Raw genomic sequence first — 27,847 nt, forward strand, 5'->3', positions numbered from 1 at the left:
AGTCTACATGACATGTCAGAACAAGCACCATATTTTATAGCTTTTATTGTGAATTGCAATATGTTGCGTCATTTGTGTATAAATTACAGTATGTTGCCTTAAGACAAATATATGAATGAATTCACATTTGCATTCACTGTGCACAGGGCCCAGTAGCATATATTACAAAACGGCCAGCAATAAACAGCATTTGTGATAATATAACAGATGAGAATGAGCGTGTTTATTTAATTCAGCACGGTGACGGGGACTTAGAGAAAAAGACAGCGGAAGAGATTTGCAAAGTGGAGCGTCAGGAGAAAAAAAATAGGAGGAAGAGAAATCCATACATATAAAAAAAAAGTTGTTGAAAATAGTTTGGATCAGACGACAGAGTCAATCTGGTTGAGTGAGCTCTTGACATTGACAGGAGGTATTAAGGCATGGAGTTCATGGGAAAAATAACCTAGGTAGTCGTGATAAAAAGTGACTGAATAATGCAGAATCACGCAGGAGCATCGGTCAACAGAACTGATGAACTAGGAGCTCCACCAGAAATGTGACCAAAAGTATTTCAACTTTGGCCAAATGTGTGAAATGGACCGTAGTGGTGACTTCTGATAAGAAGTGAAGAAGGCTTTAGCATCAAAAATAAAAATTCTCCCGCAGCTCATCTTTTAAAAATTCCACCGTTCCATAAGTCAGTTGAAATGGTCATGTCAAGCCGATTTATAGATGAGATCAGTCTTGTTCAATGTGATAGGAATGGTTTTTACAACTTCAGAAGATTATAAGCATCCACTGGGTGTGAGTTTTAAAGTGGCAAAGACTCTTTATCACCAGCAAAGCCTCACCGAGGCTCAAGACTTTTCTTAATGATAATTGCATTTTGGGATGTTCCACCAATCACTAAAGCCATTTCTTTGCAAGCAGCCTATTGTGAGTCACTTTATACAGACGATCAGTAAAATAACTGGAGAGCACATCTTGTTTCGGGACAGTATGAGGATGAGGAGGCTGGCGAGGAATTCAAGATCACAAGCTTCGTGAACATGGTGCAAGACTGCAAAACTGTGGGAGTCCCATACAGTGCACAAGGTTTGTGCATGAGATGGATCTTTTCACATCCGTTACATTGTTACTTTAGTCACAGGCCATCTGTCATGAGCAGTCTTATAGTGGTGCTCGTTGCTGTTTGGAAGTTAGATTAAGTTCCAAATTGTTATTATATACAAATGTTAAAAAAGGATATTCGTGTGCGTTCATTATTCGTTCATTATTTTAAACATTTATTCTTGCATCTGTGAGATCCTGCCCACACATGGCGTGGAAAAGTATGTAGCGCTACCTTTAGGGCATGCTGTTTTACTTTGATGAAATTACATGTGGCATTCATACATGATGTCCCATCCATTGGATCAATACATTGAGGTGCCATTCACGAGCACTCGTTTCGTGGGCAGTTGAAAATTTTGGAAAATTCTTCCCGGAGGTTGTCATTAATCTCTGTGCATCCCTTTTGTGTGGTTGGCTTTCTCTCCATGTAGGCCACCCACAGAAATTTGATATGTTCGTGATGGAGAAATGGCCGATGATTCAGGCTTTTGCTCTGGAAGGTCTCGGTGGAGGAGGCTTCTTCACAATGAAACACGAGGTGCATGGGATTGCATTTGCTTGTTGCACAGAATGGCTGGATTTCCTTGTTTATGAATTTCAGTTTTTAATGATGATATTTTTTCTATTACAATTTTTGTTGTATAATGCGATCCAATAAAACCTTAATTATTACATTTCACTTTTTAATAGCACATATAGCTAGGTTTTCATAGAAAATTTCAGGCTAATATTGCTGGGAAAATGTTGATGCAGTCTATTTTTAGTTCCTTAAACTAACTTTTCTACCATAAATTCCCCTTGGTTTTACATCAAACCCCGCAATTACCTGGGTTTTTTTCTTTATGGAAACCAACAGCATAGAACTAAAAATAATTCATTGTCATCAACGTCATCATTCCATTTCTTGTACGTTTCTCCAGTTTAAATGGAAAGAGAGCGAGAGCAAATCTTTACTTCAGATGAAATGACCAAACATCGAATTAATTCCACCTGTGCCACATTCTATATTTTCTGACACGACAGACGGGTAAAGATTGTCATTAGGGATCGACATCAATGCAGTGAAACCTCGTTAGAGCGTTCACAATTTTTGCCTTCTCCCATTTTGTCTAATATCACATTATGAAAGTCCCCCATTGACGCACAGTCACTTGATGTATTGCTTTCTGAATCAAACAATCCGTTTTGCTCGTGTGCTGAAAAATATCGATATTTCACCGTAATCCATATATATATCACTTTCCTTTTACTCCAGTTTTTTTTTTAACGCTGTGGGTTTGGAAGGAGGGAAACGGTATATTCGTGTGGCTGAGCGTCGCTTTGGTGTGTTGCACAGCTGGTCGATTTGAGCGAAGATTTGTGGGAGGTTTACAGCCGACTGGACCCGGTCTCTCTCGAATCGCTCATCACCGAGGTACCGAGTCAATGGCTGTTTTATATACACATATATCTGCCGCTACAGCTCTTGCCAATCACATTGTTTATTTATAGCCAGTTGAGCACCCACTGAGACCCATCATCTCCTTTTCACTGGGTGACCTTGGTGTAGTATGTCATGTGGATATTTAGGATTAAACCACTTCCTCTAAAACAAGCAAAGGAGTTAAATGTGGCACTTGCAAATACTGTGTTTTTTTTAATTAGTTTACAAATAAAAGGAACAAAGAGAAAATATGCAATGTGTAATGTATGTGTGTTGAACTTCTTTCGCATCGTACGTAGCCAACTGCGCTTAAACGCAACATCTAATTGTTGGCGTGAGGATTTTACCTCATTAAAGCTGTAATAATGTTCGTTATTTACCCAGAAAGCCTGACTGAGTCTCATATCTTTTTCCGGAGGACGCTGCATGAGGATGTTTGACCAATTCCATAAACAAGCTCTTGGCATGTGAAAGGAAACTGGAGTACAGTGCTCGGAGAAAATTCACACATACTAAGGGGTATCACTCAAAGCTTTGCACAGATAGATATAATCATCTATTGGTGCACTGCAATCTCGTGGCCACCTCGCAGCCCAACCCTGCTATTCCCTGGCAGTCCAAGTACTCATCAGACTCAACCCTGCTTCCCTTGAGAATACGTTTTTCCCCTTTTATCTGACAACAAAACAGGTGTTCAGTTGTTAAACATCAAACTGAAACCTTTTACAAGGAATCATGTCTGCATTAACCACAATATGCAAACAAAAAACATACTCTGATAATATATTAACAACTTGACACCTGTTTTGTTGCCAGATGAAAGTGGAAAAACGTATTCTCATATTTTGTTACCCGCAAAGGAGGTCCCATGATGTACCTGCTTATCTTCTGACGACGTCAAGTGCATTCAGGGTGATTAGGTTGTAGGAAAACCTGAGTACTTGGTGGCTTTAGCTACCTCGCCTGGTATACAGGAGATTGTGGGTTCAATCCCGACCCTGATGCCTGTATATTTGGAGTTTGCATGTTTTCCCCGTGGTCCTGTGGATTTTCTCTGGGTTGTCCAGTTTTTCCCTCCACATTTAGGATCAACGTGCGTGCGGAGTATTTGGCTGCTATACATGAAGCCACCTTGTTGAGCTATCATTTGTGGCCAGGTCACTTCTGAAAAAGAGCTATGTAGCTCAGTGGGCCTTACCTGGTAAAGTTAAAATAGTTTTGTTTAGTACTTGTACACAAATATGAGTCATGTTTGCAACCCTGGTCGTGCTAATCATTTAAACTTGCAAAAACTAAAGTGTAAAGTTTCAGTGCACAGAGGAATAACATTGATGACTTTTTCAGGAACTCGTTCTGTTTGAGTGGCAGTGGAAAACGTTCTTTTCCAACTTTGACATCGAGAGCCCAGCTTCCATTCTCGACTTGTCCGAAGCCCAAGTCGGAGAGGTGAAGTCACTTTTTTTTTCCCTTCAATACCTACTACACAGCGTGATGTGATCTAAGCTTGCGTAGCCTTGTTTAGTTTGAAAATTGTACATACAACGTTGTGATCTTGGTCATCTTGAACACCGCTCCTCGGTTATCAACGTGAAAGTAATTCAAAGTTACAGCGGAACTCGAGCAATCTGTGAATTCCTGTAATTCGCGCATTTTTGTCGAGATCGTGACTGCTCCCTTAATTCACGGCGGATTAAAAACGCTTCACAAACCATTACCAGCAATCCTTAGACGTGGGTAGGGCTGTCGTAAAGCTGCAGGAAAATGCGGAGGAATAATTTTAATATTTTGACACTTTGCAATTTTTATTCGTGCGATTTCTGAAGTATAAATTATTCCTGAATTTTTTTACAAGTCTCAGGAAAATGCAATAAATTCTGTCACAGACTCATATGGCAAATTTGCACCATTTTAGGTCTTATAAAAAAAAATCATAACATTGTAACCTCTCAATTTGTCACGGATTAACTTTTCCGCTAATCACGTGCCGCGCTTCCCCTGTAAACCGTCAGATTTTTAGTGAATGAATGGGATCGTGCAGCTCTTTCTCCCACGATGCTTCGTTTTTGCGGATTGTTTGGTCGAACCTTCGCGCTGCGCTGAAAGATATTCGATCCTCGGATAGGGTCCCCCGATATCAATGGATGTATTGCAATTCTGCTGGATGGAATCATCACTGCGCGCTGCTCAGGGTAGTCTTTCGGGGAAGCTTACAGTATTTATGTACGCACTGTCTTTGTCCACCAGCCTTTCAGAAGTTACTTCAACCATGGAATGCTCTCGAGTCACATACCCAGTAAAACGTGAGTGCGTTAACGATTGAAATATGATGTGGGCTCAGTGTTTCATGCCTAGTTGCATGACTCCGAATCTAAAAATTGCACCTCCATTGCAATCCATACCCACTTCCCCTGCTATTGAAGGAACCTTCAAGATTTAGAGTGATTTTGATGAATTTGTTTCGCTTTCACTGTCTAGTTTGTCCTGTCTCTCATCTCTTCTGTTTTGTTCCCTCAGCACATTAGCCGGAATTTTTACATTTGCAGATAAATGTTGTAAATTGTAATCAGTCAGTTTTTTATTTTCTCAAATTATTTAATGTTTCGTTTTAATTGAATCATTACATGGTTACAAAATAAGCACTTGGTCATTCATGTGCATTCAAACTTTGAATGCACATGCTTTAGCAATCGCAGCATGTTTTCTGTAAAGTACAGAGCACAGGCCACTTTAACGCGTTCCAAACAAGCGCTACAGACGCAGTTCGGCGTTTAATTGCCGTTATTTAAATTTGCTCATTGCGCGAGCAGCAGCAGCAGCAGGAGGCAGCCGCTGGTGCTCTTCGGTAGCCGGACGGGGCGGCAGGGCATGGAGGAGGAGGACAACAACTTCAGCTTTCCGTCCGAGAGCCACCTGCTGCGCAACACGGGACCGGCGGCGTCGCACGCGCGTCACATGGTTGGTGGCTGGAGCGGCAGCGGCGCTGTAGTCCCAGCGCAGCTGTCGGGCGGCACAACGTCAACACAGGCTCAGACGGCGAACTCGTTAACATAAATCGAGCGCTGACCCAAGGGAGTGCCCGAAATTAAATTCCTGCGCCGGTTGAGTCGTTCATTATTGTAGGTTGTTGTTGTTGTTGTTCTGCACACGAGTGGCTTAAAAGCATGATTTGTATCTCCCCGTGCCCCTCTCTCTTTGAAATACTATGCACAATTTTAAGTTGAGATTGACCGGAGCCTTTGTGTGTATTATAATAAGTAATGATTTCTTCTGTATTGTACTTGTCAATGGCATAAACACTGCACAAAATGAATCACTGAATATATATGTATGCAAGCGAGGCCAAACATTTTGAGAACAGGAATATTTAAAATTCGCTCCCTCTTCGAAGCGGGCTATGCTCACGATGCAGTTTGGTGTTTGAATTTACATAAAAACTTGAAATTGTCACCCAATTTTTGAGACACCAGGCTTCGTCAACTGGGCACTCAGGGTGGAGTGGTCACTTTTGCCTGGTTGGTTTTATTCCACTTCCCTAGATCATCCAGTGTTCAAACCCAAAAGGACCGCTATCCTGCACCAGAACGTATTTCTTCGGAAGTTCTCACACACCTTACATGGGTGAGTTATTATCCTGCTGTTGAAACACCAAATAGCTGGCTATATATTTGTAAAAATTTCATTGAAAAAATTGGTGAAAAAAATTAATGCGATCTCTTGCAGATAACAACAATGAACAGCAGATGGACCCAGTGCTCAGGTTTGTTGAGCTTTTCAGAAACATCGTTTAACTTTCCACTGCACAATGCGTCAGTTGTATAGCGCTCAGACTGCCGATCTTAAAACGTATTGCCCCTTTCTGTGTATTTTATAAGCTGGGAAAAGGATTTGCCCTTAAATATAAAGATCCTAAATTACGTCTCGTCTCTTTTGTTTAACGATGCGCGTGTGCACAGGGTGCTGTCTGGAGTGTACGCCTCTGGCGTGGAAGCGGTGTTGGCCGGCATTGCGCACTACACTGAAACTGGAGACGTTTTCGCCGTAAGTCACTGAACGGCACCCGAAGCTTTTGCGTTAGGGCCGTGTTTATTACGAACGTCTCTGGCCGTGGAGGCTGTGAAGCCTGTTTCACACTTGGGCAATTTATAATGACGGTACTAAGCGATGAATTTCTTGGATCGCGCGCAGCGGGCATCGCGAGCTTCAAAGTGATCTGCGAGGGGAATGCAGCAGTGCTCAAACCATACGTGGGACGGGTGGCGATCACGAGCGGTGTGGATTAGCGACGTGAAATGTTGCACGTCGAGTCTGATCAATCGCTGTCGTAAGCATGAAGCATGGGAGCGGTCCAGGGCCTCGAACACATCGCCTGAATGTGGCGATCGGCGCTTAGCTCATTTTTGTTTGTGGTCAATGTTCATCGGATCCTACTGTGATTTTCCAAACAGAATTCTGACAGCTGATTGAATGTTCTGTATAAATGATCTTTACAGTACACTAATGTACTCTGCGATTACACGCCAACATTGTCCCATACTGTGAAATCTTGGCAGGACTCCCCTGAAAGAGTGTCTTGACACTACTCAATGTTCTTGGAATTTATGCCAGCCTCCTTGTCCAATTTTACTTCCTTATGATAAAGTTCCTACGAAGCCCATTGTAAAATAGTAGTTTTGGGTGCTAATGAGTATGGTCAAGGGTTACCCTTTGGAAAAGTTAAAACCAGTCCAGGGCTTATTTTTTTTAAGCAAATGCTTTTGGGAACATATGGTGAGATGTTAACTACCTCACCTGGTATGCAGGAGGTCGTGGGTTCAGTCCCGACCCTGATGCCTGCTGTTTATTTGGAGTTTGTCCCCGTGGTCGCATGGATTTTCCCCTCCACATTTAGAAACGCGTAATTAGAGTATTTCGCTTCTGAAAAAGGGCTACATGGTTCAGTGGTAAAATACAAAAGAGTTTAAATAGTTTTATCTCATAGGCCCACTGGTTGAAGGACTGCAGTGATACTGTTTGGCGATCAACAGACAATGCTGTACCATTAAGTCAGTATTTATTTAGCTGTTATTGATTTTATTTTATTTATAATACTGCACTACACATTTTCACTATACTTCTGTGCTTTGATGTGTATGTACATATATGCATTATGTGTTTATCACTGATGTTACATGTTACGTGCGATCTACATGTCACCTGAGGTTATGTAATGTCTCCAACGTTGCCAAAACAATGTGATCATTAGACATGTTTTGACATAGACCGGTTTTAACATATATATTAGGACAGAAAGCATAATTGGTCAGACCTCTCTGGAAGAAACCACTGTTACATAACCCAGGCGTGGCAGCGATCTGAGTTTGGCCTTGAAGTGATTGCCAAAGTGGATATTTTCAACAGCTGAACAAGGCAGGTGATTGTGGAATATTAATTTTTTTAACATTGGTGTCCTTACGTAATAGTACGTTTATTTACCTGGCATCGGTTCGTTGCAACTACTGAAGTGCATTTGTTAAAAAGCATCTGAATTAAGGGCATGGTTGCTTTTAAATTGCATTATTTAGTAAGTAAACTATTGTGAAATGCTGCAAAGAAGCCTGCATGCCTGTATACTGAACAGGGATGCCTGTTTAGGTGTTTGCCCAGTATGGGGTGGGCATTATTACTAGGAGTCTTGTTTGTTTCGAGGCATTTTCCGACAGCAGTAGGCCATTGCATGTCACCTCGTGCCTGAATTCCAAGAGAATAAGTCACACTGTTACTTAAATGATATTCTCATGAACTCTTCTAAACATGTGGTGCTACCGTTTAAATGGAATGATGAGTCTAGATTTGAAGCTTTCGTGATGATACTAATTTGTCTTTCTCTTCCCCATGTGCGTATTTTGCTTTTTTACGCAAGACCAAGGCAACAGTTGAGCAGCTGTTCTTCTCATGCCTCGACAAGTACGACCTTTCGAACTACAAAACCACCTTGAGGTAACTGCACATCCGCCCCCTTCACGTCAAGATGCCAGCATCATCAGATTGCATTTAAATGGTTAGACGTGCGTTGATGTTTCAACACTTGAACACATTTGCGCCTACGTGTGTGGGTTTTTGTTGTTGTTACAGATCTGTATTGTCATTCACCATTCAGCCAGTAAACCTCCAGGGGAGGTAAGACTACCCACCCTTTTAATTACTGTCGTTGCTTTTTTTTACAAGTGTAAAGTTATCCGTCAGACTCCAAAGGGGACAATATAACGAGTGCGTGATTTCATAATATGACTGCTAATGTGATGTAATACATTAGTTGGGACACAATGAGTGGCGTGACTGCCATACTTTTGTGCCTATACAACACGGTCTGAATGTTGAAATAAACTAAAAAACTGTTTTTTATTTTACCAAGTAAGGCCCACTGAGCTATAATAGCTATTTTTCAGAAACTACCTGGCTGACACCAATGATAGCCCAACGAAGTAGCTTATCATGTGAAAATTTATAGCAGCCAAATACTCTAAATACATGTTGATTCTAAATGTGGAGAGAAAAACCGGAGGACCCAGAGAAAAATCCACACGGCCACAGGGAGAACATGCAAACTCCAAATGTACAGCAGGCCTCAGGGTTGGTATTGAACCCACGACCTCCTCTATACCAGGCGAGGTAGTTAACATCTCAACACTATAGTGCCCCTATGTGACCTGCATGCTGGAGTAGCCTTTACTTACATTAGTGTGTTTCACTTTTCCCGATGTTTTTATTTCTTTAGTTTTTCACGCCTTGTCGCATGTTATGTTTGGAGTGAAGTCCATTTAAAGAAAACATGTATGACTGCCGAATAACCTTTGGGTTAATTTTGTATGTGTTTTTTAATTTTGCTTTTACATTCATGTGTACCATTTTTGCAGGGTATTTTCTATGGATGAAGATGCTTGTAGATTTCACGTGAAAACTGTAAGCATATAGGGATTGTTTTTTATTTATTCTTACGTTTATGTATACTGCACTCAAAGGTTACCGATGCCAACAGGACAAAGTCACGTGATGCTGGATTTATTTAGATTTTTTTTTACAATTATTACCATGAATTTTTATAAGAGTTCAATACACTTCTCAACAACACTGACTTAATAGGGAAAGAATCAGTGTTGTTGAGAAGTGTAAGCTTTTGTTAACTGTGCTTTGTGCACCACTGCCAACACAGCATCACCACTACCACTTCTTTGGCAGTGCATTTAGCACACTGTACTAGGAACCCAGCAACCCAAGTTCAATTCTTGACCACAGCCAACATCCGTGGTGGATGGTATCTGAACCAATGCCGCTACACCACCCCTCCTCCCTCCCCCTCTCCTTTCACCAACCCGCACTGAGCAGCGTAGTGAAGTATGACCAAACAATCCTCATCGAGCAGTGGGTTGACAGTTCTGAAAAGCGACATATTTGTGTGCTCTTAAGAAGGGCCATTGCCCGAAACAATGGCTATTATAGTTATACTGGTAGGAACCTCCTGATTACACCAGCCCACAGGGGATTATTGTGTCCGTCCGTCGTGCATCCAAAAATGGGAGGGTGGGGCTGGGTGAAGAGGGGAGGGTGGGGAGGGGCTGGGTGGTGAGGGTGGAGCTGGGTGGGAGGGTGGGGCTGGGTGGGGAGGGGCTGGTCACCCCGTGGTGCCCTTATAAAACTCAACGTTTAACCTACTCACGCCGGCTTGTGCCCGCCCTCACAGTCGGCCATATTTGCGGAATACACCACGCCGCCGTTGACCCTGGCAATTGACCGAGTAACCCAACGTTCCTACCAGCTCCCTCCGCAGGAATGTGTTTTATTTTTCCTTTTTGAAGGCAGTGTTTTTGCAGAATGTTTTTTTTGCATTTATCTACTTATGAATGTGTTTTTGTGTGTATCAAATTTAACATCTGTATATTTTTTTATGATTAAATAGATCGCCTGTGTATCTGAGTGGGATTATTTCACATCAGAACACTCATCCGGCTCCTCAGATAATAGGTTTGAGTCTCTGTGTTGATGTCACCTCCAATTATAAAGTTGGCAATTGATGAAAAAATTCCAAAGCCATCTATGATCATAAAAAAATAGCACAGAGCGAAAGAAAAACTTTCTGTAACAAATAGCACATTCTAATGTTGAACATCTGCTTATCTTAATCGACTGGGAGTTGCCGATTAAGACTGGGAGTTGTGAAGAAGAGCTTTGGTGATTTGGTCAATTAATATTTCTGACGTGAGCATGGTATTATGACATGCTGAACATTCATCTGCCACTAACACTGTGCTAGCATTACAATCTGGCTACCCGAAAAACATCACCTCTTGTTAACAGTTGCAATGAGTTGAATTAGGGAATTATCCCCATCAAATACATACGAGGTGTGTTTGTGTTCATGCAAGTGCTCGTTAAAACAGCACTTGCCCCAATTGTCTGTGAAGGCTATACGGGGTGGAGGATCTTCATTCTATGTTTTGTTCGTGCAGGCAAGCCTACTGGTGTATGACATCCCGGACCTGGAGGAGGGACGGCCCAGTATCTTAGGCTCCGTGGCTTTCTCAGAGTCCTTCCTGGACTCGCGAGTGCCAGTGCAGGCTGCAGGTGAGCAAGGGTGGAGGGGTTGGGAGATGCGATGCGCAAGCACACACACACACACGAACGCACACAAAGACAAAGATCCCCCATATAGCCTTAACAGACTGTAGGGGCAAGTGCTGTTAGCGAGCACCTATGAAGGCCGGAGCGGTATACGAGGGGGTGGATGGCCAGCACCACGCCCGACCGCCTTTGTCTACCCAGTGGCGATGTTTACACACCGCACCAGGTACTCATTTGAGGCTGAGTCGACCTAGGGGAGCCCCGGGACCGGTTCAGATAATTGTCACCGGTGTTGGCCGTGAGCAGGAATCGCACACACACACACAGACGGACGCTCAACTCCTTCCTACAATAGGGGCGTGGTGAGCAAGAGTGTCGCGGTGTCAAAGGGCTGGAGGGGGCGATGGAGAACTGAGCGAGTCGGGGGTCCGGTCCCATGCAGTGCCTCTTTGGCTGCAACCCCTTGCGAGCAGCCGTTTTTTTAACTAAAATTTTCAACACAAATTAACGTAAAGGTAATTTATTCAATATTGCAAGGAATGGATTCACTATGGAATGTCTTGGTGACAACAAAAAGTACAACAGTCAAACTGTATATTCTTTGGGTCTTTCGCTAAAGCCACGTAGATAGAAAAATAATAAAATTATCACGACGTTTCAATCGCAACACAAGCATTCGTCCTGCCTCGGCAGCTCTCCGACCTATATTTTTTGTCACCTGATGACAATTCCTTGTGTTGTGATCGAAACATCGTGATAATTTTATTATTTTTCTATCTACGTGGCTTTACCGAAAGACCCAAAGAATATGAATTCCTGCAGTCAAAGTCAAGAGTCAAACTGTATTTGTTAAAGAATAACTAAGGGGGGGGGGGAAGAAATAGGCTCAGTTTAGTCCATCACTTAGTTTGTTTATTTCAGTCAGAATGTGTTTGTCATATGCTGTGTACCGGCCATGTTTGTGCACGTGTACAAGTAGCTCAGCGTGTGATGCGGCTCTCGAACTATTTTAGTCAATGACAAAAACAAAACAATGACCCTCCTCCTTCCTTTGAAAGGTTGCCGATCCCTGGTCTCGTCGATGGCACCGTGTGGAACTGCAGTCAACTTTTAGTCTGTGGATCTTATTTCATGGCCAAAATAACAGAATACTGACGGAATTAACTCTTCATGTCCGCAGACTGAATAAAATTCTCAGACTGTAACTTGACAAAAAATCCAGAGTTTGGCTTGGACTAATTTAAAAATAGCCGCATGGAGGGTTTGTGTCAGGGGCATTAACTGCTGAAAACTCTGCTCAACGGTTGTGATATAGGGTCTCTTCTCAGGTTCTGTGGGACAAGGGGAGAAGCCCGATACAATATACTATATCTGCATGCCCTGTAAGATGATGGCTAAATCACTCTGGCAAAATGTTTGAAATGGACAAAGCTACAATGCATGCTTTTAAATGATGTTATATTTCAGGATTTTTGTTCTGCTGTTGCAATCTTACCTTAGAAGTTATACACTTTAAGTTCTTCATCCTAATTAGCATTGTGTGTTCTCTGTGCGTCCCCGCTGTGTGAGTGTATAGATGGGAGTCTGTGTGTAGATGGTAAATGCGCGATCCTCACCGCAAACATCCCCCGCTATACCTCCTGGCTCGTAAGTAGAGTCTATAATTAGACCCCCCCCCCCCCCCACTAAGAGTCATCTGTAACGTATGTACCCCACCAAGAGGCCACCACCTAAAGTGAACTGTTATGGAATGATATTCTTGGTTCTTTCGGTAAAGTCACATAGAAGGGAAATAATACAAATAAAACTTTTATTTCCCTTCTACGTGACTTTACCGAAAGAACCAAGAATATGAATCCCTGCAGTCACGAAAGCTTTAAATCGAAATTTGTTATGGAATGCTCAATGAAAGGATGAGACATTTGCCATCATCCGCTCAACATTAATCAGCTTTTGTAATAATATTTGCATTTGCGCGTTAATCACAGTTCACCATTCATATCTTGTTCTTGCCAAAATATTAAACTATTTTTGAGTTTCATGATGTATACTGTCGTTTAAGATTATTATACGTTTGGTTCTATGTACGTTAAACTTATTTCGCACTGTACATTGCCAACCGTGTCACATCGTGCATATTGGCTTTATAGGATGTGATATTGGCATGCGATTTCATATTGACAACTTGTGAACTTTATAATTATATATTTTTGGAGGAAATATGCATTCTAAAGAATGAACCTTTTTATTGCCAGGTTGAAGAAGCTGGAGTAATTCTGTCTGAAAAGGCACAAGAAATGATTAAAGTGAGTTGTCTTTTTGCTTTATTGTAGATTATTAAAAGGCATCTTGAAAGGCATCTTATTAAGTGGAAAGTGATGCAGTCTTGCCGCTTAATGACTTCGTTTCCATTCCATTTCTAAAACTTGCAACACGCACAAATTGAACTTGAAGAGGATATACAGAGGCGCCGCGTGCGAGTACATGAAAGAAAGATCAAAGTCTTGAGATTCTGACAAGTGTTCGAAACCGATGTGGGCAGCGATAAGAGAGTATCGTGTGAATTCCAGACGCTGGGAACTGCGATATTCGTCTTGCCGTCTGGTTCGAGGGATGGGGCTTGGTGAGCGAAGGCCCCTTGAGGCCGATCGCGGAGCTTACGAGACGGAACGGACGATGAGACGGCGGAAGCTCAACGTGCCGGTTAACTCGGCACGTGTGTGCGCTCTGTAACAGAACTAACGCAGCGGTTGGCGCGCTGTACGGCCAACCCGGCAACCCGACTTCTTCGATTCCCGCTCGCGGCCAACACCGGTGACCATTATCTGAACTAGTTCTGGGCCTCCCCTAGATCCACCCAGCCTCAAATGAGTACCTGGTGCGGTGTGTATACGTTAGCACAGGGGAGATAGAGGCGGTGTGGTGTTGGCCACCACCTCGTGTGCTGTGGTAGCCTTCATAGCTATTTGGTTCATCATCCGGGAGAATATTTCCGTACGCTTATTTCAAAAGAGAGCTGTTTGTCACAAAGTGTTTGGATTTGTGCTGCATCGTCGTTGCAATTGGTTGCATTTATATTGCTTGGCATGTGATAGTTGTTGTTTGATGAACGCCGATTGAAGGGTGACGGATGCGGGCTGCTTGGGAAGCGGATTGCTGGCCCGGATCTGGCTTACATCCATTGCAGCAGCCCTTTCAGCAGCCCCGAGGAAGGTACAAAGGAGCCACTCACTTCATTGCCGCCCAACACCAGCATTACATAACCACGTGACGTTGCTGCATTCCGTGAGGAGTCTCATAGCTTTGCTCTGTGACATTTTATTGTTTGTTTCATTCACCCATGCCACGGTAGATCTATACGTAGATATATGTCCATGTAGATCTACGCTGCTTTCTTGACTTGTTGTGTTTGGTGTATAGGCGCGGCGTGTTTTACCCTCCACTTATGCACTCAAACTCCGTTTATCTGTGCGTAATGGGGGTGGACGGGGAAGATGGGTACCTATACTCTTAGTTCTTTCGGTAAAGTCACGTAGCTAAAAAATTAAATTAAAATAAAAAAAAAATTAAATCACGACGTTTCGGAGGCAACACAAGCTTCCGTCTGTATCAATACAGATTTTTTGCTGTGACAGTTTCACCTGAAGACGGAAGCTTGTGTTGCCTCCGAAACGTCGTGATTTTATTTTTTTTATTAATTTTTATTTCATTTTTTAGCTACGTGACTTTACCGAAATAACTAAGAGTATGCATCCTTGCAGTCAAGAAAGCTTCAAATCTAAAGATGGGTACCCCAGTTCCAAATATCCGGGGGGGGGCGTGACCACGGATAATGCCGGATAAGAGCTCCGCCCACCCGTGACGTGTGGACAAAAATGTCATCGAATGGGGCGTGGCCAACAGGCAAGGGCGTGGGGACCTTCGAGGGCATTCTGTGATATCAAGTTTACGCCACAGAACGAGGTCACGGCTACCAGGCCTGCAGGACCTCTCCTGACGTGGGTATGGGATGGGAACTTGCTTGCCATCGCGTTAGAAGAGACCACCCCTAAGTGCAGAAAGCACTGCATCGTTATTTTCACCCATATTTGGAAGAATTTTCCACACAACTCAATTTATCTGTGGTCCCGACCCCGGATAATTGGAAGTATTTTCTGAATAACTCCATTCAACCGTGGTCTGGACCACGCATCTTTGAATTGCCATGCCACCCGGATAGTTTGAATAGAGAACCAGGTTTTTAGACCCTTGATTAAACAAATTCACGGATAATCGGGTCACGGATAACAAAGTCTCACTGTATATACACACTTCCAAAGGTGGAGTCATGATACCCATCGGTACTTATCGCGACAATACAAATTGCATCTTCTTGGTCGGTAAAGTCATGTAGAAGGGAAATAATAAAATAAAATAAAGCAATTAAAAAAAAATTCTCACGACGTGCAGTGAAGGGTAAAACATGTTCTTGGTCTGTTTTCGAATATAAAGTCCTATAGTGTCATTCGGTGAAAAGGATGAGATGTGTGTTGGTTGCTGTCGTTAACTGAGCATAATCCGTTTATAAATGCTGCACTTTGTTGTTGCAGGCAAACTGACCCTGCTGTCCAGTGGCATTCTGTTTGTGCACCGCAAGTATGGCAGCGTGATTCTTCCCATGAGCCACATGACGGCTATCAAGTTCTACGATGGAGTAAGTACCACATCGAATTTATCTTAAACTAACCGGTAACCTTTTTACATACTAAACGGTGCCAATGAAATATAGTTTAGTTTGCCTTCCCTTCTAAAACTCCATCTGCCCCATTCACTAACGACTGGCTCTTTTTAGCCCAAGAGTGCTTAGAAACACATTCCTGCGGAGGGAGCTGGTAGGAACGTTGGGTTGCTCGGTCAATGACCAGGGTCAACGGCGGCGTGGTGTATTCCGCAAATATGCCCAACTGTGAGGGTGGGCACAAGCCGGCGTGAGTAGGTTAAACGTTGAGTTTTATAAGGGCACCACAGGGTGACCAACATCTCCTCACCCCTACCACCCCCCACCCAGCCCCTCCCCACCCTCCCCACCCTTCCCTCCCCACCCTCCCCTCCCCACCCAGCCCCTCCCTCCCCACCTAGCCCCTCCCTGTACGATGGACACAATTATCCCTTGTGAGCTGGTGTAACCAGGAGGTTCCTACCAGTATAACTCTCAATCAACACATTGATCCATAACAGTGCCTTAAAACAATTAAATACTGGTCGACATCCCGGGCAATGGCCCTTCATAGCACCCAACAAGAGTTGCTTCGTGACCTTGATGGATATACAGGTCATACGTTTCACGATTAATTCAATTGTCGCCTGCATAGAAGAGGAAAAAAACCCTTTCTGCAGTTTGGAGTTGTTGCGCATATCCGTTGACGACACATTTACAAGGGGTCAAGGCGATGTCGAGGTCACTGATTGCTAGGTCTGTGGTATACCGTGGGGGCACGATGACTCCTCAACGAATGGCATTCTCTGAAAAGAACGAGGGTTTTTTTTATCTCCCCCCCCCACAAACACACACGAATATTCGTGCGGCTATTACATTGAACCCTAACGTAGCGCGAGGCGTGCTCGGCACATAATTATATCGGCCGGCATCCTCGTTTTGGGTAACCTGATGAAGTGTCCTCTTTAACTCGGGTTGTTATCGGCGTGTGCACAATCGCCGCAGGATTCCTGCAGTGTGGTGGCCATGGTGGTGATTGAGTACCAGAGGTCACTGCTGCCGTTTCTGCCCTTCCACCTGTCGTGCTCCACATTCAGCTTGGCCTTTGGCCTTATGCCCAAGTCAACAGCCTACAAGACATTCTACAGAGAGGTGTGTGTGTGTGTGTTTATGTTTGTCTAAACCTCCCGTGTTTGTGTCACTGGCTTGCGACCAAGTAGCCTCTTAAAGAGGTTCAGGTTATTCTAACAGTAAAGCGTCCTCTGCTAGTTTTATTATGACTTGGTTTTACATTGGTCAACATTATACATTTTACGAAAGAGAATCATCGAGTGACATTGCAGTGGCGTTTTGAACGCAGCTTAATTCACATGGCGCCGCCGTTTCGATTGCTGAAGATACAACTTCGTTATCGTTTGCGAGGCTTACCTTGATAAGTTCATTAGTTTTTATTAAGTTTTATTGCACTTTAGAGACTGTAGGAATGGCTATACAGCCCAGTGCGTTGTTTGATGGATCACAAATGACGTCAAACAGCAGCAGTAAGAGCTAATCATTGACGCACGTAAAGTATTTGTCTTCAAGTGACGGCAATTGTAATTTGCCTGTAAACCTAATGGTGCAATGTAATTTGCATACAAAGCAAATAAACTCGTACAAAAAGACATTTAATCGGATAGAACCAAATGTACTCGTGATTAATCATCCCAAGTCAGACACTGCCGCAAGGTGACGTGATAGTTTTAATCAGCTCGTAAATTGTAATAAACGACTTGATTGCGGGTTTAATCTGGGCGTTATCTGCGCGTAGTAAATATGCAGCAATCAAACGCAATTGAACAAATGAGATGGAATGTTCTAGATGGAAGGTGATGAACGCAGTGTTGATGGAGGTGTTGTGTGTTGTGCGTATGATGTGTAAAGGTGCTCTCATCTTGGCGAAATCAGGCAGAAGCGTTTGGTGTGGCGCTGAAAATGATCAGCCAGCAAGAAATCTCAGAGTACGCCCAGCTGTAAGTCGTCATCAAACATCACCTTTGCGTACCCTTTCTCTTTCATGAAATAAAATATTTTTTGAGAGGAATTGCATTGTAAACCACTTGATGTTACGCCAGCCTCCCTGCACTGCCAAATATGGTGCCCTTTAATAAAATACAAACGAGCTGATTGAGTCAACACCTTACATTGTTTTGCAACAAAGCCAGCAGTCAGTTTTTATGGGAGTTTTTTCAAGGGAGTTTTAAGTGAGTGCGCAACAGTAAATGTTTGTGTTTCAAGATTTCGCGTTGTTAAAAACGCCCCCAGTTACAATTTTTCCGTATGTTTGGGGGTGTCTAATGCTTTCCAACTATGGTCGTGATAACTCGTGCAAAGAAGATCCAATTTCGGCAACATTTTTAGTGTAAAGTGCTGTTGTTGTTCGAGACGTATCCTATAAAAAATTTGATCAAAGGGTTGCCTAAAACTTCGTCAGAAAAACCAGCGTGAAAAGGATTAGCTTTGCTGGTAAGGGTATTATTACGTGCGATGACGTCACTACTTGTGACGACGTCATCTCGTTGTGTTACTTATACGTATCGTTGTTATCTCCAATAACTTAGGCAAAGCGTCACTGAATCCATCCATATGCATGCTTTTTATTTTGTTGATTTTACCCTCAGTTGAGGCTGTGTTTGTCACACTCCTGGTGGTCCGTATCGTGAAGTGTGCTGGTCACTGACAGTTTTTGATTTAGTTCAGCAAGACCACACGTTGTCATTTATATGCCAATTGTGTAACATGGTGGGTCTTCTTATCAGATTCGCCTTGCATGTTTACAGTTTGGTCACAGGAAATGGAATGGAACTTGGGTCAGTGATAAAATGGATTATGTTTTTTTACTGAAAGCTCAATGTTGATAGACCCTTTTGTTGGTAATGACACCGTGAAGAAAACTTGAGATTGCTACAAATTCTTAAATTTTAAGTCCCCGTTGATGGATGTGTCTGTGTGTACACGGGCTGTTTAAAAATGAAAACCGATACAAACTAATGTCATTTTTATGAATAGGCAATGTCAAAATGTCTCATGGGGAAGTGGTTGTTGTCCTTACATGATGAATTGTCTGCCGGCAAACTCGAAAGTTAACTTTTTTTAACAATACAAGTTTCAAGATGTATTTCACCACGTGAGAACGCAAGAGGCGGGAATGAAATATTGATTGTACGAGGGACCTGGTTGAGGTTACGAGTGATCTCGGCCTAAGCGTGTAATTATTCCTGCTCGTATTGTCCAGGTATACTGCCCTGGAGACAAAGCGTGCATCCACGTGCGTGGACTCAGTGGGGACTGGTCGGCCATCGATATACACGTCATTGCCTCATTTTGAAAAGTACGGCAAAGATTCGTTTCATACCTCCTATCCTGAACGTGTCTCACCTTTGTTTGCCTTTTCCTCCAGTTATGTTCGAGTGATGCTATCAATGTTGTCATTGGATGAAGGTTTCCATTTTGAATTCTCGCAGCTTGAAGCAGTGCATCATCGCCCCCGGCTCATAGAATGCCAATGGAAGATCGCATTGCAGAACTACTTCTCAACGTCACATGCAATAGCCAACGCACACTCGCGGGCCACGTTTTAATTCTCTGCAAGCATCGTTTGTTGCATGTGACCCCAGCGGAATTCTGATTACGAACTCGCTAACTTTGAGAACCCGGTTCAATCGTGAATGGCCGCCTGCATTCAAGCTCCAGCTCGTTTCCAGCAGTGCCATCACCACCGCCCTCTTGAGCCCTTGAACCACTCGGCCACCTTCTGTCGTTAGCCTCGATTACAATTGTCTTTTTTGCATTCATAACAGCGCCGAATGATCCGGTCTGAAAAGTCAGTTTAGTTGCTCAGAATCAAAATCAGAATAATTATTTATACTGGAGGAATCTGATGAGTGATAAAGCTCTTTTCACAGATTTCCAGCAGGGGCAGGTCAGAACGTTGATGTACTCATAATGTGCAGTGTTCTTATGGTTTAGCAATTAATATTAAAATTGTGAATGTGCAAGTGTTCACTAACCTTTAAACCGCTATATAGTTCGGTCTCATCTGTCAGTAATTCTTCAAAACACAGGAAACTAACCAGAACTGTGGAGCTATATATATTCTTGGTTCTTTCGGTAAAGTAACCTAGAAGGGAAATAATAAAATAATAAAAATATTACCCAATAAAATTCTCACGACGTTTCGACTGCAACACAAGGAATCATCAGCAGGTGTGAAATCCAGAAAATGTTCTTGCTGTGGATTTCGCACCTGATGACGATTGCTTGTGTTGCAGTCGAAACGTCGTGAGAATTTTATTGTTTTATATTAATATTATTTTATTATTTCCCTTCTACGTGACTTTACCGAAAGAACCAAGAATATGAATCCCTGCAGTCACGAAATCTTTAAATCGAAACTGTAGAGCTATTAAACATAAGCATGACATTTGAGTAGTTATCCTGCAAGGCCTTGGGTTATGTTTGCATGGCCCGTTGTGTGAATGTTCTTACGCGTGTGCTTTTGTGCAAAGGTTCCTAAAGCACTTTGAAGTTAGCAGTGTGCTGATGGACGCCATCCTGTCCAGCCATTTCAAATTGCTGATAAATCCATCGGAGAATGAAAATCAAGCCAACGAAGACCTCCATGGGAAGGTTAGTGTTTTGAATTTGAAGCATTTCATTCAAACACAGAATGCATGTACAAAAGCTAAAGGGTAACTAGAGCAACATGACTGAGTCCTTCAAATGCGTCACACATGAATGATTAAAAGTTGTTTCTACTTATTTTAGTATTTTGTAGTTTCCATTTATTCACAAGCGTCCAAATGCGACTTTATATTTAAGAGTACTGCGTGAAACGAGGGCTCACTTTCAACCCACATGCTTTCCCCTGTACATTCTGATTACGTACATAAATTCTAACTCGGGAGCTCGTAATTGGATGGCACGTAGTTTCATCATGGGAAGTGGTTTTAAGATGGAACGCAGAGAGAGGTGATAAATGAATGAATTCTGAAGAGTGGACCGTCGTATGCGTTGAGTGGCGTTTCCTCTTAGATGGTGATCACAATCATCACGGGCCTGCCCGGCAGCCATCGGGAGCGCCTCTGTGCTACTCTTGTCAACCTCAGCAAGGAGCATGATAGGTACAGGCAGCCACATGTACACCTACACCCGACGTTTCATGCCAATTCAACACCAAATGCAGTTGAAATAGTTTCGAACAAAGACGGTCACTGCGTCGAGCGCTTTCAGATGCGCTTCTGCAGCTATCTCGAATGCTCTTCCCTCCGATATTAGGAAGCCACTGGAGCTATGCACTTGTAAATGTAGTTTGAAAACTCTTTTTTTTAGAACTGCTTTTCCTGTTTAGTTTGTTGTCCTTCCCCTGCTCCTCTGATTAACATGGTTGGCTACGTACGGTGCGAAAGAAGTTCAATGTACATATGTGAGATAAGCATTTTTAAAACATCTTCCAGGGAAACTAGAATGCTGTTCCATTTGCTTTGTTTTGTTAGTGACGTTTAAGTGTTCCAATAATAACCGTAGCATGTGCAGTCACCTGGTTTGTGCTGTACTGACAGGTTGTTGAACCTGGTGAATTGGTCTCGGATGATGTAACTTGCAGTGTAGTTCTGCTTGCAATGATAAATACAACACCTTGAATGTCATTGGTTTAATTGGCAAGCGATGTACACGGGGCCCTAGAAAGCTCGATGCATGATGCACCGTGTGCATCGCTTGCCAATTAACCAATGCAATTCAAGGTGCTGTTGTATATATTTGCATTGTGGACTGTCGTCAACCAAAGAGAGTTTTACATTTTTCTTGTGTTTTAAATGTTGCAAACCATCGTAGAGCCTGCTGCTGTTGGTCGTGCTGCTCACTCGGAGCACAGCTGGCTCAAAGGTAGCTTGCCTACTCCCATTCGGGTACAAGGTGCATCAGCTGGAGAAGTATTGCTTCTGCCATGTGCTCTATCCTTCAAAGAGAATTGCAGATCACATTCCCCCATAGAGAATTGCGATGAACAGCTTGTGTTGACACACTTGAAATGGCATTACAATCTGTAGTATTGTTGTTGTACACAACAAAAACGTATTCATTCATGCAAAAGTTCAGCTTGTAAAGATGTATTCGCATTTTCTGTGAAGTAAAAGTGAGTCAATGTGAAAGATTTTATTTGATACATTTTTTCCATGCTTAAAATTAATGAGCCAAAACATACTTGTGTGTGTGTCTAAAAATAGAAAATCGTGGGAGTGAAATAATCCACAGTTTGTATCCTGCGCATGAAGCGTGACACTTTCCCCCCTGTAGTTGTCTGTGCAATGAAATAATTAATCAAAATGTCACGGTGAACCAAAAATAGGGCTTCATTGTAACGCGGTGCGGCTACAGCGTCCGCATCCCTTGTGAAAAGACAATCAATTACGGCGATGCCTTCACAAGCCTCCAGTGGATTTGAAAGCGAGTCATGTGCTTGGAAAGAAGCATCGGTAGTGCAGTGAAACGTGCGGTGAAGAGCGTTTGTCCATGTGTCGGCATCGATGTCTCCCTGCGTTGCGTAGAGTCTTCCCTGTGTTTTAGAATCTACCGGCTGATGGGGTGTTGGGGGGGGGGGGGTGAACACCAGTCCGTGTCTGCTGACCATTGGGTGCATTATGCACTCAACTTTGTCTGTGCATCTTGCGCTGCGTGGCATGCGGTGAATGATCATTATGATTGTTTTAGCTCCACACTGAATTTTGCAGTGTGTGTGATTGTTCCAGCACAAATCCAAATATTTTACCTGGTCAAATTCTATTCTTTCAGTATGGCAATGCTGTACCTTCAGAAGCTAAATGCCAATGCCAAGGTCTGCTGGCCATGAGAGGGCTTCATGATGACTCACGTTGATAGCTTGTGAGTCCTTCGATATTTAGTTGGTTACACTCAAAGACCTTGTCCGATCGGTTTTTGGCCTTTAAAAAAGGGATTTTTTTTCCCGGCATTTAGCTCTACCGATCATATCTGAGTACAAATTAACGACGTCCATTTCGCCTAGTTGACGGTATTAGTTGTATACCATATTATTATTTCCCTTCTACGCGACTTTACCGAAAGAACCAAGAATATGAATCCCTGCAGTCACGAAAGCTTTATAAATCGAAAGGTATTAGTTGTGTTTAAGGAAACACGTGAGAAGGTTACCGTCTCCTCCCCATCCTGGGCAACGAGGGAAGGGTAGTACATGCAGTGCTCGACTTCAAACACACCCGAGCTTACGAACACCCGCATTTACGAACGGGACCCAGGAACTAATTACGTTCGCAAGTCGAGGACTTGCCCGTACTCATCTTCCGCTGGCAGCCCTGAGCTAGTGGTTGAAATTCCATGTTTGTATGGCGACGGGCAGTCGCTGCATATGCCATGCACCTCTGTACGGTGCGAAAGAAGTTCAAAATGCATACATACATATGTAGTGAGTCACTCCGAGACACTAATAGTAGGAGGCAGTTTATTATAGCCTTCACTGGCACAGGGAATAACGACACTCTGGTCAGGACAGCTAACAGGCTGCCTGACCAACGACGCTGAGAAGGTGAAGACGCTGACGGAGACCTCCGCAGCACGACGGGTTCCACTCCAAACAACAGCCACGAACCTTCGCTCGGGGTCCCCCGTTTATCCACCGAGCCCCCCTTTTAGAACCTATCCGAAGGTTCTCGGCTTTACCCCACGTGCCCCCTCTGTCACCTTTGCCCCACTTCCATCTCTCCGGCTTATCACGTGACTTGCTGGCAGAGAGGGCTGCTGCAACAGCCAGCAAGCAGCTCTACGCGCCATAGTGACCCATTCCATGTCACTACACATACATGCACTGATATATGGCACGGTAGAAAATGGAGCAAGGAATCTCTAACATTTGTGTTTGCCTCAATAATTTGTTGTAAAACATTGTCACCGCCGCAAATAATTAACATCACAATGACATGATTCATATATCTGATGAGATGAATAAATAACTCTTAAGTGGATGTTGTATTTTTATGTAATTCGTAAGGGTTTGCAGAGGCGGCTTAAAAAAAAGTTTTGCTACTGCATTCCGTAAGAATGTTGCGTTCTTGTCTATGCAAAAGAGGATTCTCTTTTGTAGAAATAGACCCTTTCATCTGCAAGCAATCCATCAACTCGAGCATTTCGCTTATTAATTTGATTACAAGCGTGCACCACAGCATCAGCCAAAGTTAATCGAAATAATCAAATTAAGGCCGAAAGCTCACATTGCCATATGAAGTACAAGTAAAGTGATGCTTTGAAGTATCCATGCGTCTGTTTTTTTTTATATAAATCAATTGCTTCAGGAATTAGCAAAAGGAGCATTTTTTGGATGGTTAAGTGTCTTTAGGTGTTATTTTGTTCACGCGAAAATTTCACGTCACACCTCGCTGTATTATTTAGAGGGTTAAATAGGGCAAAACAAGTTTCCATGGTGCAAAACAGCATACGTGATTAAGTGGCAATCGCCGTGGGCTCGTTGCAGTATCAACATGTTGAGTAGTAGCCAAGGGAGGGAACGCGCTAGAGAGGACATCCACTGTATAGATGAAGCAATGAAATCAGTTCGTGTGCAGGTGCTGGGTGGATTGTAACATCACATCATGATCGTGAAAGAGTACCACAGCTTGGGGAGGCATTCATCCGGTTGTGGGTTGATCATGGCTGCTCATGATGATGCCAGTGTAAAACAATGGAATTGCTTGCGGCGCGGTTACGAGATGTTAATTCCCTCGCCGGGGTTGCAGGAGGTCGTGGATTCTATCCCGACCCTGACGCCTACGTATTTGGAGTTCGTGTGTTCTCCCCGTGGTCGCGTGGATTTTTCTCCGTGTCCTCCGGTTTTTCCCTCCACATTAAGAATCGGCATGCGTTTCAAGTATTTGGCCGCTCTACATTTCCACGTGATAAGCCACTTCGTTGAGATATCTTTTGTGGCCAGGTCACTTCTGAAAAAGAGCTGTATAGCTCAGTGGGCCATACCTGGTAACATTTTAAAATAGTTTAGTCGTTTTAGAATTCCCAAAGTCCGTCCTCCACCCCCCCCCCCCCCCCCCCTTCGTGCCACGAGCTTCTCCCAGAGCTCACAACGAGCGGCGTCACGTTGTCGTGCAGATGGGCCGTGCTCCACAACGCTACGGAGAGCGGCGCCGAGCCGAACGCTGCGGCGCTGCAGCGCTACTTGAGCGGAGTCCTCCAGTCGCACCTCTACCGCAGCCCCCGCCACGCGCTCATCACCAGGAAGAAGCTGCGCATCCTCATGCTCACTCCGGGGTAATTGCTGCTTCTGAAGCGACGGAGACGCTCGCGCGCACACACCGCGCCCTCTCGTTGCGGCAAGATGGCACGTTGGTCACACTAGCGCGTCATCGGTCACACTCGCGCGTCACGGCAAAAAAGGGCCTGGTTTCGATTCGCGACTCGGGTGCCTGTGTGGAGTATGTCAGAAGCAGAGTCTTTTATTGAGGCTGGAGGAATCTGATGAGCACTGAAGCCCTTTTACACAGATGTCCAGTGTGACATGTTCTCTTTTTGTGTATGTTCTCTGTCTCACCCCCCTGTTCTGCGTGGGTTTCCAGTGGGGTTCTGCGGTTTCCTCCCATAGCTAAAAAAAGAACATACAATGTAACTGGTAGTGGCCATACATCCCATTTAAAGAAAAAATTCCTGCAAATTGCTCGATTGGGTTCACATACAGCAGCTCCCTGCCTGTGAAAACCTTGCAGGACACTCCTGAACAAGAGACTGTGAGGCTCTCGCAGGTAAACAAGTGTAGTGATAAATACAAATAAATAATCATTGCAATGGGCACCTCGTAAAGCAATCACTCAGGTGATGGGCATCTATATTATTTATATATTATACACACGAACACGGATTACATTTTATTATGCGTTATGTGTTTCATATTTTCCAAACTAAACAGTGTGTAAATTATTTTGTTATTTTGACAAAAAGGAAATTCATGTACTATTTGTTTTATGTGACAATTTTGGTGTGGCTAAGTGCAAAGTCCAGCAACTAGGGGTTTGAGTGTAGTACTTTACCGCAGCTCCCTGAGTAATCCCTGGGCCACGTGATGTATAAAGGGCACAGCAACTTGTGACCAGATGCAATGCAATCGCACTCTGATAAAGTATTGTGTTGATTGGCGACTGTTGAGTAAGTTGACGTAAATCTGTGATCACGATGATTGTGTGCAATTCGTATTGGAAGGTTTTTTTGTTGTTGTGGGCTTTAGGCGTGTATTTGATAAGTCAGCTACGTGTGTTTTGGCCAAGTTGATGTAAATCTATGACCACGATGATTGTGTGCAATTCTTATTGGAAGGATTTTTTGTTGTTGTGGGCTTTAGGCGTGTATTTGATAAGTCAGCTACGTGTGTTTTGGCTGGGTCGCCATTTGAAAAAAGGGCCTCACCCAAATTGAGCCGAGCCATGTGTCACAGCGATGGCGTAAGGCAAGTGGTTCTTAACCTTTACTGCAGCGTTGCACCCTTGTGGTTCTCAGTCGTAATTTGTTTTATAATGTTAATAAATACACAGGGTTTTTTGCAACAAAGTAGTTGCACTTACGTGCCCGTGCTGAATATGTGTTTCGATGATTTACCTTCTAAATAATATGGCCACATCTCGCACCCCCAGAAAGGGCATCACGCATCCCCAGGAGGTGCGTGCACCCCAGGTTAAGAACCACTGGCGTAAGGGATACTCCAACAGGTTTATGCTTCCTCCTTGTTTTTATCTCAACATTTTTATTGAATTGTCGTCAACAATTAGAATTGGCAGAAGCCCTTTTCCAAAACAATGCCACCGCGCACAAAAGTCCTGAGAACACCAGTGGCCAGTGCCCAGTTCTCAAGCACTCTGCTGCAGCTGCCCCGTCCACCTTGCAGCCGAGGATCTGAAACCATTCGACCATCCATCTGTTCATCCATTTGAAGGATGAACGGCACGTTCCACATTTCGATCTCATTACACGGCGGTAAAGGAATGCTGTTTCACAAACGATTGCAGGATGAATCTTTCTGCCGTGCTCCTAGATGCACATTGCCACGAATGCATGAAAATTATGTTTTGAAAAAGAGCCACGTTTTTCACGACCTATCCACGAATGATCATCAGAAATATTTCAGGAGTTGATTGAAAAAAAAATACAGGGAAATGAAACAGGAGGCATTAATGTTGGGGGTATGCCTTGTACACAGTGGAAGCGTTTACAGAGAATCGCTTCTTTCAGCAGTTGCGTAATCATTTTGTGTAAGAATTTCTTACCAAGTTGAATTAGTGTGGGCTGTGGCATTGCAAGGTGGTGTGTGGGGAGGCCATCAGGAGTGGATAAACATGGCTAATGATGATGATGACATTTTAATTGCTCTCCCCAATTCGCACGGCTTGCTTACCTTGTGTAAGAATTGTACATTAATATGAAACGTAAATACGTATTTTTAGATTGCATTAGCCCTATGCAAAGCATGCCATTGAGCGGTATTTTAAAATTCGCTAATCACAATCTGAGCTGCACTCCTGCATTGCCATTCTGCATTGAGGGAGGGCATGTAGGACATAATTACATGCTTAGTATTCTATATATATGTAATATATAATATTCTATATTCTATATATATGTCCACGCAACACCGAGGACTTGGTGTGTATGTTATATTGTAACGGCAAATCGTGCGGCATTTAAACCACGTTCATAAGGAGCAGTTTGGTTAATGTAAAGTCGGGTTATAAAATATATAATGCCCTGTAAAAACTTAAACAATAAAATGAACAGCTCTTGTTAACGTTGTGCGTTTAACATGAAAAGTAGCAGTCGGAGTTCATATTCTTGGGTCTTTCGGTAAAGTCAAGTAGCACCACGCCTGGCCACCTTTGTCTCCCTTATGGCGATGTTTACACATCGCACCAGTAACTCATTTGAAGTTGAGTCGACCTAGAGGAGACCCAGGACCGGTTCAGGTAATCGTCACTGGT

The 27,847-nt window shown here is 43.4% G+C and overlaps 1 protein-coding gene across 2 annotated transcripts in view; it reads left to right on the forward strand.

The window, feature by feature from the left end:
- The window catches only part of DNAAF9 (dynein axonemal assembly factor 9), a 60,820-nt gene that overhangs the window by 14,602 nt on the left and 18,371 nt on the right, over positions 1 to 27,847 (forward strand). Inside the window, exons 5-27 of one of the 2 annotated variants that reach the window (XM_078861665.1) lie at positions 981 to 1,077; positions 1,527 to 1,633; positions 2,432 to 2,509; positions 3,863 to 3,964; positions 4,763 to 4,818; positions 5,326 to 5,473; positions 6,055 to 6,136; positions 6,239 to 6,275; positions 6,472 to 6,556; positions 8,418 to 8,494; positions 8,630 to 8,674; positions 9,412 to 9,457; positions 11,002 to 11,116; positions 12,690 to 12,760; positions 13,369 to 13,419; positions 14,236 to 14,326; positions 15,703 to 15,806; positions 16,815 to 16,961; positions 17,733 to 17,821; positions 19,084 to 19,179; positions 20,357 to 20,477; positions 20,883 to 20,971; positions 24,981 to 25,139. In XM_078861665.1, coding sequence (XP_078717791.1) covers positions 981 to 1,077; positions 1,527 to 1,633; positions 2,432 to 2,509; positions 3,863 to 3,964; positions 4,763 to 4,818; positions 5,326 to 5,473; positions 6,055 to 6,136; positions 6,239 to 6,275; positions 6,472 to 6,556; positions 8,418 to 8,494; positions 8,630 to 8,674; positions 9,412 to 9,457; positions 11,002 to 11,116; positions 12,690 to 12,760; positions 13,369 to 13,419; positions 14,236 to 14,326; positions 15,703 to 15,806; positions 16,815 to 16,961; positions 17,733 to 17,821; positions 19,084 to 19,179; positions 20,357 to 20,477; positions 20,883 to 20,971; positions 24,981 to 25,139 — 2,093 coding nt within the window. The remainder of the gene's footprint in view (positions 1 to 980; positions 1,078 to 1,526; positions 1,634 to 2,431; positions 2,510 to 3,862; positions 3,965 to 4,762; positions 4,819 to 5,325; positions 5,474 to 6,054; positions 6,137 to 6,238; positions 6,276 to 6,471; positions 6,557 to 8,417; positions 8,495 to 8,629; positions 8,675 to 9,411; positions 9,458 to 11,001; positions 11,117 to 12,689; positions 12,761 to 13,368; positions 13,420 to 14,235; positions 14,327 to 15,702; positions 15,807 to 16,814; positions 16,962 to 17,732; positions 17,822 to 19,083; positions 19,180 to 20,356; positions 20,478 to 20,882; positions 20,972 to 24,980; positions 25,140 to 27,847) is intronic. The other variant, XM_078861666.1, reaches the window with a different exon arrangement.

This window comes from Lampetra fluviatilis, chromosome 12 (genome assembly GCF_964198595.1).
Source record: "Lampetra fluviatilis chromosome 12, kcLamFluv1.1, whole genome shotgun sequence".
NCBI lineage: Eukaryota > Metazoa > Chordata > Hyperoartia > Petromyzontiformes > Petromyzontidae > Lampetra > Lampetra fluviatilis.